The 13936-nt window shown below is 39.3% G+C and overlaps 1 protein-coding gene across 1 annotated transcript in view; it reads left to right on the plus strand.

Annotated features, from left to right (window-relative positions):
• Positions 1 to 13936, plus strand: part of LOC139714315 (SPRY domain-containing protein 3-like) — a 28648-nt gene continuing 14712 nt past the window's right edge. Inside the window, exons 1-3 of the mRNA XM_071626028.1 lie at positions 1 to 447; positions 3907 to 4037; positions 5201 to 5351. Coding sequence (XP_071482129.1) covers positions 61 to 447; positions 3907 to 4037; positions 5201 to 5351 — 669 coding nt within the window. The 5' untranslated portion in view covers positions 1 to 60. The remainder of the gene's footprint in view (positions 448 to 3906; positions 4038 to 5200; positions 5352 to 13936) is intronic.

The raw sequence follows: 13936 nt of genomic DNA on the forward strand, positions 1-13936 counted from the left end.
ATTCACATTTCACTCTGGGCCTATAAGTAGGAGGCAGTAGAAGGAGCCAGAACTCACACCATGGATCCCCGTATGGATCCGAGGAGGCGTCGGCGCCGGTTGGCCGATAACGGGGAGGACCTCTTCGCCCAACTTCTCGGGCGTCGTCCGCTGCTCATGCCCCGGGCCATCGGGGCCAACCGGGCCCAGGGGCTCCTGATCGGGCGCCCCTTCCCGCAGCGGAACGGCGGCATGCCCGCCGCGTTCGCCATCCCGCGGCCATTGCAATTCCGGCAGCAGGACGATCTCCCGGGCGACGTCGGCGACATCCGATTCATCAAGAACCAGGCCTGTGTCATGCTGTCGCACAATGGCAGGGAGCGGAGCTTCGGCCACGCTGGCGTGAACAAGAAGCCTGGTGTCTGTATCGCGGTCGTGGAACTGACAGAAGAGGAAAACTTCTTTGAGGTGAGAGAAAACATCTCAATCTATCTTAATACCAATAATAATCTATCTCTAAGTTATCCTGTGGGGGCGCTGTGGCATAGTGGATAAGACTCCCGACTCCCGATCGGAGGACCCGAGTTTGAATCCCGCCTAGTGCTAACGTCCTTGGACTTGATGTTTTTACCCACGATGTCCCTCTCGACCCAGGTGTATAAATAGGTACCTGGCAATGCTAGGGTAATAATAATAGCAGGGCCCTCTGGTAGAGCAGTGGGAACACTGAAGAGGCTACCCTGGGTAAATAAGACCTTATTATTATTATCCTCAAAGCAGCAAAGTCTCACCTATGAGGGCTCCTAATTTCTGATAATGCAAGTAGGCTATTTTTTATTACCTCAGCCATGGAAGGAGGTTGTGTTTTCATTGGTGTTGGTTTGTCTACACCTGTTTGCAAAATAACTCAAAAAGTTGTGAACGGATTTGAATGAAACTTGCAGGAAAAGGTGATTATGGCACAAGGAACAGATGACTAACGTTTGGTAGTGATCTGGGAATTTTTATGGATTTTTAAAGGATTTTTTATCTTTTGGAAGATAGGGTCAATAAACTTGTAGCTGGAAGCTGATGACGTAAACAAAAGGCTTCTATATTCGGAAATGGGACATTTTTAGCATGCATGTATGGGTGGAAATAAGCTGCTTGGTGGAGGTGTCCGCTCTCTGTGCGCTTTTCTAGTTTTGTTTAGAAATGAACATTGACTTCCAGTGATAGCTCAAAGCAAAATTGTATGAAATTTATCATGCCACTAGGAGTTAAGTCAAATTATATCAGAATTCTTTTTACTTTTTTATGCTAATCAATCAATACAAAATCAGACTAAAAATTAGGCACAAATATACAAATGATGCACAGGATAGAGTGTGTTAGTGAAGGTGCGGCACGCTCGAGAGTATTGACAATGGTGCGACATGCATGAGGCGCAGCGGAGTGCATGTTTGCAACCGTTGTCAATACTCGAGAGTGAGCCGCACCTTCACTAACGCCACGAAATAATCCTGTGCATCATTTGTTTTATAAAATGGGTCGAAAACTAACAGCATTATTCACGTACCTTTGTGGGTCAATACCAGTCAGCTACATGTAGCACTCGCTCAAAAGTCAAGATGTCCCAAGATGTTCGTCCCAAACATTTACGCACGTCGCACTCGGAAATCCCGCACATAAGTACTGTACGTACGTATAAGAGTATACGTACGCCACGTGTTATGCACAAGAAAGGCCGCAGGCTGTTGTGGCAGCCCGAACTAGAAGTTGTTTACAGGATTGACAGCACGTATAGTAGCGCGTGACGCACTTGTAACAACTGATTGAGTGCGCACTGCTAGTGTAAACATTGTGACGTACGTCAGGCCCCGGCCGTGCATTTACTAAGAAATTAATGCACGCACACGTGACTCATTTCAGCGCTTCCAATTGGCTACATTCTTGAACCCATTTTATAATCTTGTATATTACCAGCCCCGGCGATACGGTGCAATTAACTCACTGATAAGAGGCCAAACCTTTTGAATTCATAACGGTCATCGAGCACTGTGCGGAGGGATGGACAAAAAAGTCTTGAAAGTTCACCTCCTCGTATCTCCCGTATTTTATCACCAAATCCCTTGAAACTTCACACATATCTGGATATATCATCCTTCATATGATTTTTGGGCGAAAGTGCTGATGTATCTTTCAAGATATGTGTGTTTTTCTGTGTGAGTCGACTGTGGGAAAGGGTTACAATTTTTTCTGGACATAAGTCTGTGCCTGCATGAATATTTTATGCATTTGATTTACATATTGCAGTCTGTATACACCAGACTCACTACCTGCGAAGTTTTGTGTTGGAGCAATTAGTAGTTAGGTGAAAATAAGCGTAAAAAGACAACGGAATTTAAGAGAAAATACTGGACATGCACAACTAGATCATCCTACGCATGCGTTCTGTACTGGTCAGTGCACGCTTTAATAGCCAATCAGCGGTGTCAGGTTCGGCGCAATGAGACAGGTTTCGGTTTTCGGTCCACAGGGTGGTGAGTGGGCAAGAGAGGAACCCTGCAATGTGCTTCAGCTGTTTCACGCATCAGACTGCGTACTGCTTACGCTATGGATTTCACGTGGGTCACAAGTGACAGTGATCTCATTTTTTTCTGGACATATCCTTGCACTAAATGATACTGAAAAGATATTTGGAACACAATATGGATATACTGCCCTAAGTCATATACCGAAGTTTCATTTTGGAGCAATGAAGGAAAATGTGAAAAAATTACACTTTTTTTGAGACCACATTTTCTGTTTTGGAAACTAAGTTTTGATGTTATTTTCACAGGTTTATCTTCAATAAAACCCCAAGTAACTAACATAGCGAGTTAGAGAATAGTTTCTTCTTTAATTTACTGTATAGATTTAATCATTTGATGGCTTCTGAGGTGAGATATTGCGATTGTCCTGCAACACTTCCCCAGCGGTTTTGCGCACACAAGCTGTCTACTTTATGCAAATGAGGCTTCGAGGTGTAATGCTTTTGGCGAGTTAATTGCACCGTATCGCCGTGCCTGTTACCTGGAATCTACAGCTTTTATTGATTACAGGATTACTGCTGCCATGTTCATTACTTTATTATTTGCTTGCTACGTCTAGATGAGACTGCTTCATTTAACCTTTGAGAAGGAGATAAAGAAGAAAAGCTCAGAAAGCAAAATCTCTCATGGATATATGTAGTGATATTTACAATTCATCGCAAATGTGACTGCGCTGTGCAAAACTCACAAAAACAGAAGACAAAAATGAATTTCCACCTATCTCCATAGTTAAAAGAGTAAGCTCTGAGTTTTAAGATTGGATGTACATGTAAATTGTTGAAATTGGACCATCTGTACTCATTTAAAGAGTGATTGAAATAGAAGAGAATTAGGAGGTACAGTTTCATAGAAAAGGGGGATCTAAAGATTAGGGTCACTCAGGCATGCTGTGCAGAGGTATTAATGAAAACATGTTGTATATTTCCAAGTGAAAGCAGCACCTGTCTGATAAAATATGGTTCAGAAAAACTGCTAGTATTTCACTTTGGGCTTTGTTTTTATAAGCTGCCAAAGTTTGACAGTGGTGGAGAGAACGTTATTCTTCCAGCCGGGTAAGAACAACTTTAAGAATTTGAGTCGGCCAACCCAAATGACGTTATGGTCCATGACAGAGAATCTTAGTACAGGTATGTGACTTTTAGTGGATTTTGAGGTGGGCAGTAAAGCATGCAAAGGGGTAAGATTTACAGGAATGTGGAATTCCCCCTCTTTCTCATAATTTTTGATCCATTATCAAAATAGTATCAAACCACAAAATAGTCAACTGTCTTGTGATTCGCTGGACATCCATCACAAACATACTCCTTGCTCTTTTTTAAATATTTCTTTTTTTTATTATGCTTTGTTTTTGTAGGTTGAGATTAAAGGCACTGGGAGGGAGAGTGAAGAGCTAAGGGTTGGCATGGCAACAGAAGATCACCCGACAGACGTCCACCTCGGGGCCACGAAAACGTCCGTGGGATTCAGCGTCTTTGAGGGCAAGGGGTAAGAATGACTGTGGGGAATAGAATAATGGATTACATTTATGAATGGTTATTAGTCCAGGGGGGTGTTTCATAAAGCTGTTCGTAAAGTTACGAACGACTTACGTGCCACTGATGATCAGTTCTTGTGCTGAATTATGGAAATTCTGATACAAATTTGTAAGTATAGCACATCAGAACTGATCACCAGTCGCTCGTAAGATGTTCGTAACTATACAAACAGCTTTATGAAGCAGGGCCCAGGCAGCAAATTTGAAGTTTGTAATTGTATCAAGTGGAAGGTATCATTCTGAGTAAAGTACAGCTCAAAATTGGCAGTGGCCTGGTGGACTGGGGCCACTAGAAATTGATGTAAGGCCACCAAATTTCCCAAATTTTTGATGGCCCCATTGGGCAACTACATGTAATAATTAAAATAGATTGCTATGTTTTCCTTTTATTTACTGGTACTACATTTCTTTTTCAGGCCACCTACATTTCAATATCATTGATCTTAGTGGCCAGAATGGGCCATCAGGGCAAAAAAAAAAAAATATTGTTAAGCCCTGGTCAACGTCATTTTGCAGGAAATTCCTGTGATAGCAATCTCAGTCAAAGCATTATACAGCACTTGAGTCTCCCATTTTCTCTGCATTCCATTAGGATGATAAAGTCAGATAATGTGGAATTTATGGCACAGAATGTTGCACTGTGTGTAATGCACTAACCCTAAGGATATAGTCTTTACCATTTGATGATAACCATATCATCACTGGAGCGACAAAACCTCGTATCTACAAAATGTCAAATGTTCATTAGCGCAAAAAACAAAACAAAAAACAATCCCAAAAAAAAATGATAGCCGAAGCACTTTATCAAATTAAAGGATAGCATTTATTACAACTCTGATGTGATTGAAAAGACATTCAACCCAAATATCTACCTGTTTTTATTTGTTACATCATCAAGATATAACATTAACATTTTAATATGTTGCCATATATACTTTATTCTGGAAACATGAGCAACAAAAAAAAAAAATAGTAATGATGATATGTAATAAGTATCTAATAGAGAGGTACCGGGTCATGCAAATGTAAAAGAGAGAAGGTTTACTGGCAATTATTTTGTACCTGGTATTTATCATGCATCCCTCTGTCTATGTTTGTGGTTGCCATGGCACAGGCACTTCCACACACCAGACAAGATGGTCTACCCTCCTGCTAAGGCCAACGACCGAGTGGGCATTGCCCTCCACTTTGAGAAGGCGGAGTACCTGGATGAGGAGGCGGGAACTCTCACGTGTCCACTGTCCGTCGTACTGAATGGAAAAAAGGTAGGCACTTGTACAGTATTATGAATAGAGAATTACTTCATTGAGTGTCAAGGATATAGAGCCACACTAATTCATTGATACATTATGGAATGGGAGTGACCAAGCTCGAGTCTATCATATAGAAAAAAAAATAATAATTTCATGTCAAAGTGCTAAAAAAAAACCCCATGTTTTTCCCCCAAAATTGAAATTTGGCCCAAAATACTGCAATAATGAGAAAAGTGAATGTCAGATATGAATTACTCATAGGAAGGGTAATCCATAATAAAACTTGATATTTCCCCTACTTAAGTAGTTTATGTGCAAATCCCTTGAAAAAATTAATTCCATACCCTCGAGCAAAGAGGGCGCTTTCCCATTTTACTGGTGTTTTACTGAAAAAGTCTGATGTTAAATATATTAGACTTGTACTTTTCTGAAAACTGCAGATTCTCAGCTTTCATATAACATGAAACACAAGTGTCAAATTGAACACTTAGCCCAAGTGAACACTATTTTTGGGTCAGACCCTAAACATGAAGTTTCCATGCATGTTGCATGCATGACATGGGACTGGTGTTGGAGACGTACAGTAGAGACCTTGAACATTTCTGTATATTAAATGCGTTAGTCAAATACCGGTTAGTGATTGGCTAAACACAGTCACGTGATGGAGGTACATATGGACGAACATTCTTGTAATATTCTCCCATGGGAAAACATTTTCATGTAACAAATGACAGAAGGCCTAGGACCGTGCACGCACAGTGAATTTGGCTCTGCACGAGCGAGCGATTGAGTACGCGAGTGCATTGTGCTGGTGGTTGTCGTTGACGTATTTGACGTATTTGACTAACCCGTATAATATAACAATTGATGACTTTTGTTGTCGGGAACATGTACCAAATGTTCCACCCTCAGGGTTTGAAATGCTATTTCGGGAGGCTATACTAACCTTAAGTCCCTCGACTTTGTCTCAGGACTAACCTCCCTCAATAGCATTTCAAACCCTTCAGGTGGAACATTCGGTATGTTTCCTCCCCCGCCATCATCATCTATATGTGACCCGCTACAACAAAATGATCCTAAAGTCGGGCGAGGTCGATTATTTGAAAATTGCATTACGCAATTCCCTAATCTTTCTCCTTTAAATTGATATATAACACATCTTATAAAAATAATCGGCTGCGGAGATATCGATGTTTAAAAGAGAGCATGTCAAGACGTCTGGGAAATCACTGTTTCGAGAAAAGCCCCCTAAAAGTTCTCCTTGCGACGCAATCACAATCGAGAGACACGCAAGTCAGTATTCACCTCCGGACAATAGAAGGTAAGCCCTAGCAACCCCCGAAATGCTCATTCAAACACAGCGTCGGCGGTCTCCTCACCAACCAATCAGTGACCAGGATGTCAGGAGGAGCGGCTAGGCATAGCGCAACCCGCCCGCACGTACCAGTCGACTGGGCAGTGTGTGAGCTTCACGCTTCGGTTAGCGGCAAGCAGCAAACTGACCAATGAGATCACTCTGGTCGTTGTTAGGGGCGGAGACTATGTGTGGCGCTGTATCCAAATGTTCGAACCAGTTTCTGCTTCGTTGAAACGCCAAAAAAAACATGGCCCAGAAAAATGCTATTTTTTGGTCTTTCCTTTCATCATTTTGCTTCAAAATTTCGACAGATGATAGAAGACATGTCAGCCTCTAATAATATGTCAAATTCAGAAAATCGTAAGTTTTGACCAATTTTGATGCTCTAACTTCAAACTCGATTTTCACGGCTTCGACCGTGCGCGACTTTAAGACCATTTTGTTGTAGCGGGTCACATATATTGTTGAATTCTGTGCATGTGTGAATGTGTGCTTTGAATTTACTCTGTGATTCCAGTGTGCTCCACTTGAGTGCATGGGTATGCAAGCGTTTTGCTGTGCAGCAGCATGACCTTTGACCCTGAACCATGCAGAAATATACAGTCATTGTAACTCACAATAATGTTAGATGCAATATCTTTATAAAAATGCGCAGCAAGTTGATTGTTGACCAGCTGTGTTGCTACACATACAATGTAGACTATTGCAGCTGCATTTCTTGTCTGTTTGTCAGGTTTGGACATTCATGTAAATCATGTTAAATGATATTTTTGTTTTAATATTTTTTGTAGGATCTATCGCTTGTGTGGTATTGAGACCATTCCTCGTCTTTTTGCAAACACGCGAAATCTTTTCTACTGGGCGGAGCATAAAGAATAATGGCATGATAATTCCCACTGGTAGTAACACTCACTATATATTAAATTCAATTTTAGTGGTGCATATTGGAAATTGTTTAATGCAGTGTTTGTGCTGTAAGTGGGCCTATACTAGGGGTAAGGTGGGACAGGCCCGAATTATGCAGTCCATTCTAGCTGTACTTTGTGCAAATTACCTTGATTTTTTGACAAACTCTTTTGTTGCTAAATCTCACAGACTTTGTTTTCTGTTTAAAAGAATTAATCATGTACAAGTGTACATGTACATGAAAAGTTGTCAGGAATCCTAACCTTTAGGGTTTTTTTCCTCATTATCACCGAGTGCTATTATGATTGTTGTTTTAATCTTTATTTATAGTTTTCTTTACACATCTGTATTATTATTGCTATTATTATTATTATTATCATCATCATTATGATAAAAAAATTGTCTTTGTTGTAATAATCATCATTGTTATTGTTAGCTGTGATTATAATTAATGTCCTTATGTTTTATTGTTACGTATGTAAATCATTTGTTATTTCCATTACCATTTTGACCAGTATTGGTATTGATTGACTGTTAGTCGGTATTACATACTTAAACCATGAAATTTGGTACAAGTTTGTACATTTAGTTGCATACATTTTTGGGTACCCTGGGGTATGTACCAAACTAGAAATCTGCCATTTTGTTTAATTATTTATTTATTTATTTATTTATTTATTTATTTATTTATTTATTTATTTATTTATTTATGTATTATATCTGTTTATTTATCATTTTTATCTATTTATTTCTCACTTTTTTTAGTGCTGTACCCTGGATTACCAAAAGTAGGTTATGTTAAAGCTGCTCAGAGCAGCTATGCATTTATAGAAGTCAATGGAAGACCTGAAATAAGTATAATACAAAACCATAGGGCAATTTAGTGGATTGAAATCATTACTGTTCAAACGGTAGTAGCTTGTTTTGAAAAAGTATGAAAAATTATCATTGTAATCATTGTCGTAATTACAGTCAAAAGCTTCATAAAAGGGCTGAATTGGCATAAAGATCATCATCGTCGACTTCTAAATTTTGACTGCCATGATTGCAGGGTTGCACTGTGTGAGTATAAACTTACAAAACACAAGATGGTGCAACACAACACGGTACCCGTGGGTATCACATGATGCGAGGACCCCCTGCGGTGATGCATGTTGCGTCATATTGTAGTTTGAGCTACAGATTGAGTCATCTCACCATTCCAATATACTGTATCTGAGAGTTTTAGCCTAAATTGATTTGGTGGAAATTGGGAGTAAGAAGGTCTGCTCATAGGGATTTTACAAACAATAACAGTACTACATCTTGTATAACAAAAGATTCACCTAGTTGCACTGTACATGTTATGCCCAAACTAAGGATGGTTGGCAAGGACCCCATACTTTTAGCAAGTGGTTGCCCCTTCATTGTACTTGCTTCATCTATGGCAAAGGCAATTTAAGCTCTTTTGCATTATTTGTGTTTAGATTGCTTCCAAAATACTTTTTTATTTTTCAATGTAAATTATCATAATTTTCGTTATTACTAAACTGCCTTGTGCAAGTGGGTGGAAGTATGAGTAACAGCGTGAATATACATGTATCAAATGAATAATGGATCATGAATGAATGAAAATGATACTTTATTCATTCATTTTAATTTCATGACTTTCATTTAATAATTTGTTAGATATTCATTTCATATCATTTTTATAATATTATTCATTGTTATTATCATTGCACCTGTTTTTTGTGATAAATAGGCCTACCAATGTCCCTTTTTAATAATCCCTATCATTACTACAAAAAATGTATGTCCTTCTATCATACTTTGATAAGTTAAGATGTGGTCTTTGCTTTATGACAAATGCTTTAGAGGTGCAAAGGTACATGTATGAGAACATTTATCTGACATTTGACATTTTCTTTAGATAATGCAGTATGGTACTTATCTCAGGATACAATATGCCCATATCTCAGAACTAGTGGGATGTTAAAGCTACATTGTATTATCAAATGAGTGAGAAACTGAAGTTCAAAGTCAAACTCTGATTGTTTTATTTTTTTGATCAGTTGTGCACAGTAAGCCAAGAGTTATTTGCCTTTGATCTTGAAAATGTAACACACCGCTTTCTGTTTGTCCTGTATTAAAGTAAAACTGAGTCTTGCAACTCAAACCATAGCTAATTTGGTTAACTGACTAATTCATTTGAAGAAAAATGAGCAAGATGTTACAATGTAAAATCTATGTTAATGTGGTCCAAAAGCACAAATTCCATTACATACATACATCTTCATTGTAGGCAAACTTAATCACAGCAAATTTATGTGATCATACCAAGACAATCTACGTTAAAAAAGAGTACCAGGATAGATTTCATTTACAATTATAAAAGGAGATCTCGAATTATCACGAGTGGAACATGATATGAAGAATAGAACCTTTACACAAACAATAAATAGATAAATAAATAAAAAATAATTTGAACATAAAATTTTTTGAGTCCTAAAATCATTCACTTTACAAATTTAGAAATTTGCAAATGCATTTAATAGTAGAGAATACAAAATTGTACTCCATGCATTTGTAAATTGTATCAAACCTGAACATTTTTTTTTGTTGTTGCTTTGTTTATTTTTGCACTGCCCTGATGGTGTATACTGTATCCTAGCTTAGATACAATGTAGAACAGTGTGTATGTTGTGTGTATGTGTGCGTACGTGTGTTGTAAAATCTCTCTGAGTCATACATATATTCTCCGTGACATACTACACTGTTCTCAATTAAAGGCTGATTTTGCAAAAAATGTCTTTTGTGTTTTGTAATAATGTATTAAAGAATGTCACAAAATAGTGGTAGTGGCACTGAAATAAGAATGCTATATAATAAGATATATTCATCACACATTGATGTATTAATTCATAAACTTGATATATTGATTTACAGGATTTGTTTGAGAAATTACCAACTCTTTTCACTGCCTAAATGCTTCTTTCATCAGACTAATCTGAGCTGTTTTCCCCCCTACCGAATAACCTGCACGATTTTGACAAGGGGCATTAAAAAGAGCTGAGTGACAGCATGCTGTGTGTTAGTCACCAAACCCAAGGAGCTAATTCCGCTGGGATTAGCCGTTTCTACATGCTGGGTCGGGTGACACGGTCAGAATCGTGTGTAGCCAACCTGTTCAGCAGTTGTTGTTGTCGTTTTTTTTTTCGTTTTTTTTTAACAGCCTAATGGGAGGAGATTGTTTTAAACGGTTGACGGATGGTGACAGTGATGTTTATTTCAGGAACATTCCGGCACTGTTAAAATTGGTGGTGTGGGCACGGTCAACCCACGAAACCATTGCCCCTATACAATCTGTGAAGCTCCGACTCTAGTTTCAAGAGAAGCTTGGAGATAACCGCCAGTGCTCATCCCATTTGAGCCGTGCGCGAAGCCCCGCGGTGGCAATTCTGCGATGTTGTTGTGGTCTGGGACACTGTGTGAGCTGAATTCCTTGTGTTGCCTGAAGTACTCTGAAAGAAGCAGATTTGTCACGATTTGGTAATCTTCTTCACGCTGTTTTTATTCCGATCGCAACACAGCTCAGAAAGGGGAAGTTGTTGTTTTTTGTTGTTTGATTGATTGTTTGCTTGTGTGTGGTGTACGAGTGTGTGTGTGTGTGTGTTGTATGTGTTGCGAATTATCTTTTTAATTTTATTTTCATTTTTAAAGAGCTGACCTAAATCAGGGCTGCACACTGGCGCCGGTCCGACGGTCAAAGACCGGTAAAAGTCACTGTCGGACCGGTAACTTTTCAGGAAATCCACAAGTTACCGGTCCGACATGACCAGTAAAAAAAAAAAAAAGCATTGGTGGGGTCAGTAGAAAGGAAAAGAGCAGCCCCGATCAGGGAGAAACAGAATGCAAGATATCGCACTGTTCAACAAGTTTTACGCAAGTTTTCGTTTATGTCTACCGGTGCAATTTGTACAGTAAACAGTTTTTAGCACTAGCAGTGGACCAGTTACATTCGCGCTCGCTTGCGCATTTGGCGCTGCTCACGCACTGCCATGCAATGCAATACATGCAAAGCACACGATGCAAAGCATGTACAGTGTAACTGCTTCTCGTTTGCTTGCGATCGGCGGTCATGCCAGACAAGAAGCATTGAAAGAAGCGCACGCATTTCTAGGTCATTTTACTCATGATTTTTTAACGCAAGATCGATCCGATCCCGGCTTCGCAGCAGCGTGGCAGTTATGTTAGAACTAATTTACTTGTGTCGATTTTTAGAAAAAGTAAAAACACATTCGATATTCAGCGATACAGTAAATGGATCTGATTGCGTTTATTTTCATTTTGCACAGTCATTTCACAAATTAATATTTTCATTCGCTCAGAATGTTCTCATAACGAAGATAGGCGCAAAAAGGATCACGAAATCGGCCCTTCCGTGTACTTTTTAAGAACGCATGCACAAAATGTGAAGAGATAATACTAGGGAGAAAAAAAAAAATCATGAAATCATGGCAGTCCCGCTTACATATTTCAGGTAGAAATCGTCCCAAAAAGGATCATGAATTCGACCGGCCGCGTCGTATCTTCCAAAAGATTATGTACGAAATGCGAAGAGATTATAGAGGAGAAAAAGAAAAAAAATAAAGGACACATTTTGGTGAGTGCATCATAAACGAATACAGCCGAATAACAATTCATGAAATCAACGCAATCCCGTTGAAATTTGAGGAAATAATAGGCGCAAAAAAGGGATCTTGAATTCAGTCCTGCATGCCGTCTTGGTTATCAAAAACGCATACACAAATGCGACGAGATTATCGGGAGAAAAATAAAAAAGACATTTTTACCCTTCTTGTGCGTGTATTACAAAAGATTACATCCGAAGTAATTCATGAAATCGCCACAATCCCGCTGATAGGTAGAAATAGGCGCAAAAAGGATCGTGAATTCGGCCGTGTCGTATACCTTGAAGATAAGAACGCATGTACGAAATGGGAAAAGATTAGCGGGAGAAAAATAAAGGACACATTTTCACCCCTTTTGGCGCTTGCATCATATAAATTACAGCCGAATAGTAATTCATGAAAATTTCGCAATCCCGTTGGAATTTGAGTAAACAATAATAGGCGCAAAAAGAATGTCGAATTCGGCCCTGCATGCAATGTATAATTTTGAAAACGCCAAACACGAAGAAATTATCGGGAGAAAAATAAAGAACGCATTTTCAACCTTTCTGGTGAATGTATCACAAAAGATTACAGCCGAAATAATTAATGACATATCGCAATCCCGCTGATATTTGATGTAGAATAGGCGCTAAAAGGACGGTGAATTCGGCCGTGACGTACAGGCATGTACGCAATGCGAAGTGATTATTGGGTGAAAAATGCAGCACACATTTTCAACCCCTTTTGGCCCGTGCATCATAAAGATTATAGAGCCGAGTGATAATTCATAAAATCATCTCAATCCCGTTGAAGTTTGAGGAAACGATAGGCGCAAAAGAATCATGATTTTTGGCCGTGTCGTGTATCTTTTAAGAACGCATTTACAAAATGCGAAGAGTTTATCGGGGAAAAATAAAGGACACATTTTCAACCCCTTTTGGCGCGTGTATCATAAAAGATTGCATCCGAAGTCATACATGAACTCATCGCAATCCCGCTGATATTTGAGGTAGAAGTAGGCGCAAAAAGGATCGTGAATTCGGCCATGTCGTATACCTTTCAAGAACGCATGTACGGAATGCGAAGAGATTATGGGGAGAAAAATAACAGAAGAACGCATTTTCAACCATTCTAGCTGGTGCGTGCCATGCATCACAAAAGATTACTAGTACATCTGGAGTAATTCATGAAATTGCCACAATTCGTCTGATATTTAATGTAGAAATAGGCGATAAAAGGATCGTGAATTCGGCCGTGTCGTACATATGTATACGCATGTACGAAATGCGAAGAGATTATTGGGAGAAAAATACAGGACACATTTACAACCCCTTTTGGCCCGTGCATCATAAAGATTACGGCCGAATAATAATTCATGAAATCATCGCAATCCCGTTGAAGTTTGAGGAAACAATAGGCGCAAAAAGAATCATGATTTTTGGCCGTGTCGTATATCTGTTTAGAACGCATTACGAAATGCGAAGAGTTTATCCGGGAAAAATAAAGGACACATTTTCAACCCATTTTGGTGCGTTTATCATAAAAGATTACTGCCGAAGTTATTCATGAAATCATCGCAATCCCGCTGATATTTGAGATAGAAATAGGCGCAAAAATGATCGTGAATTCGGCCGTGTCGTAGAACGCATGTACGGAATGCGAAGAGATTATGGGGAGAAAAA

Source organism: Diadema antillarum, unplaced genomic scaffold (assembly GCF_040938485.1).
Source record: "Diadema antillarum isolate AM-2024a unplaced genomic scaffold, OU_Dant_1.0 seq00002229_RagTag, whole genome shotgun sequence".
Classification (NCBI taxonomy): domain Eukaryota; kingdom Metazoa; phylum Echinodermata; class Echinoidea; order Diadematoida; family Diadematidae; genus Diadema; species Diadema antillarum.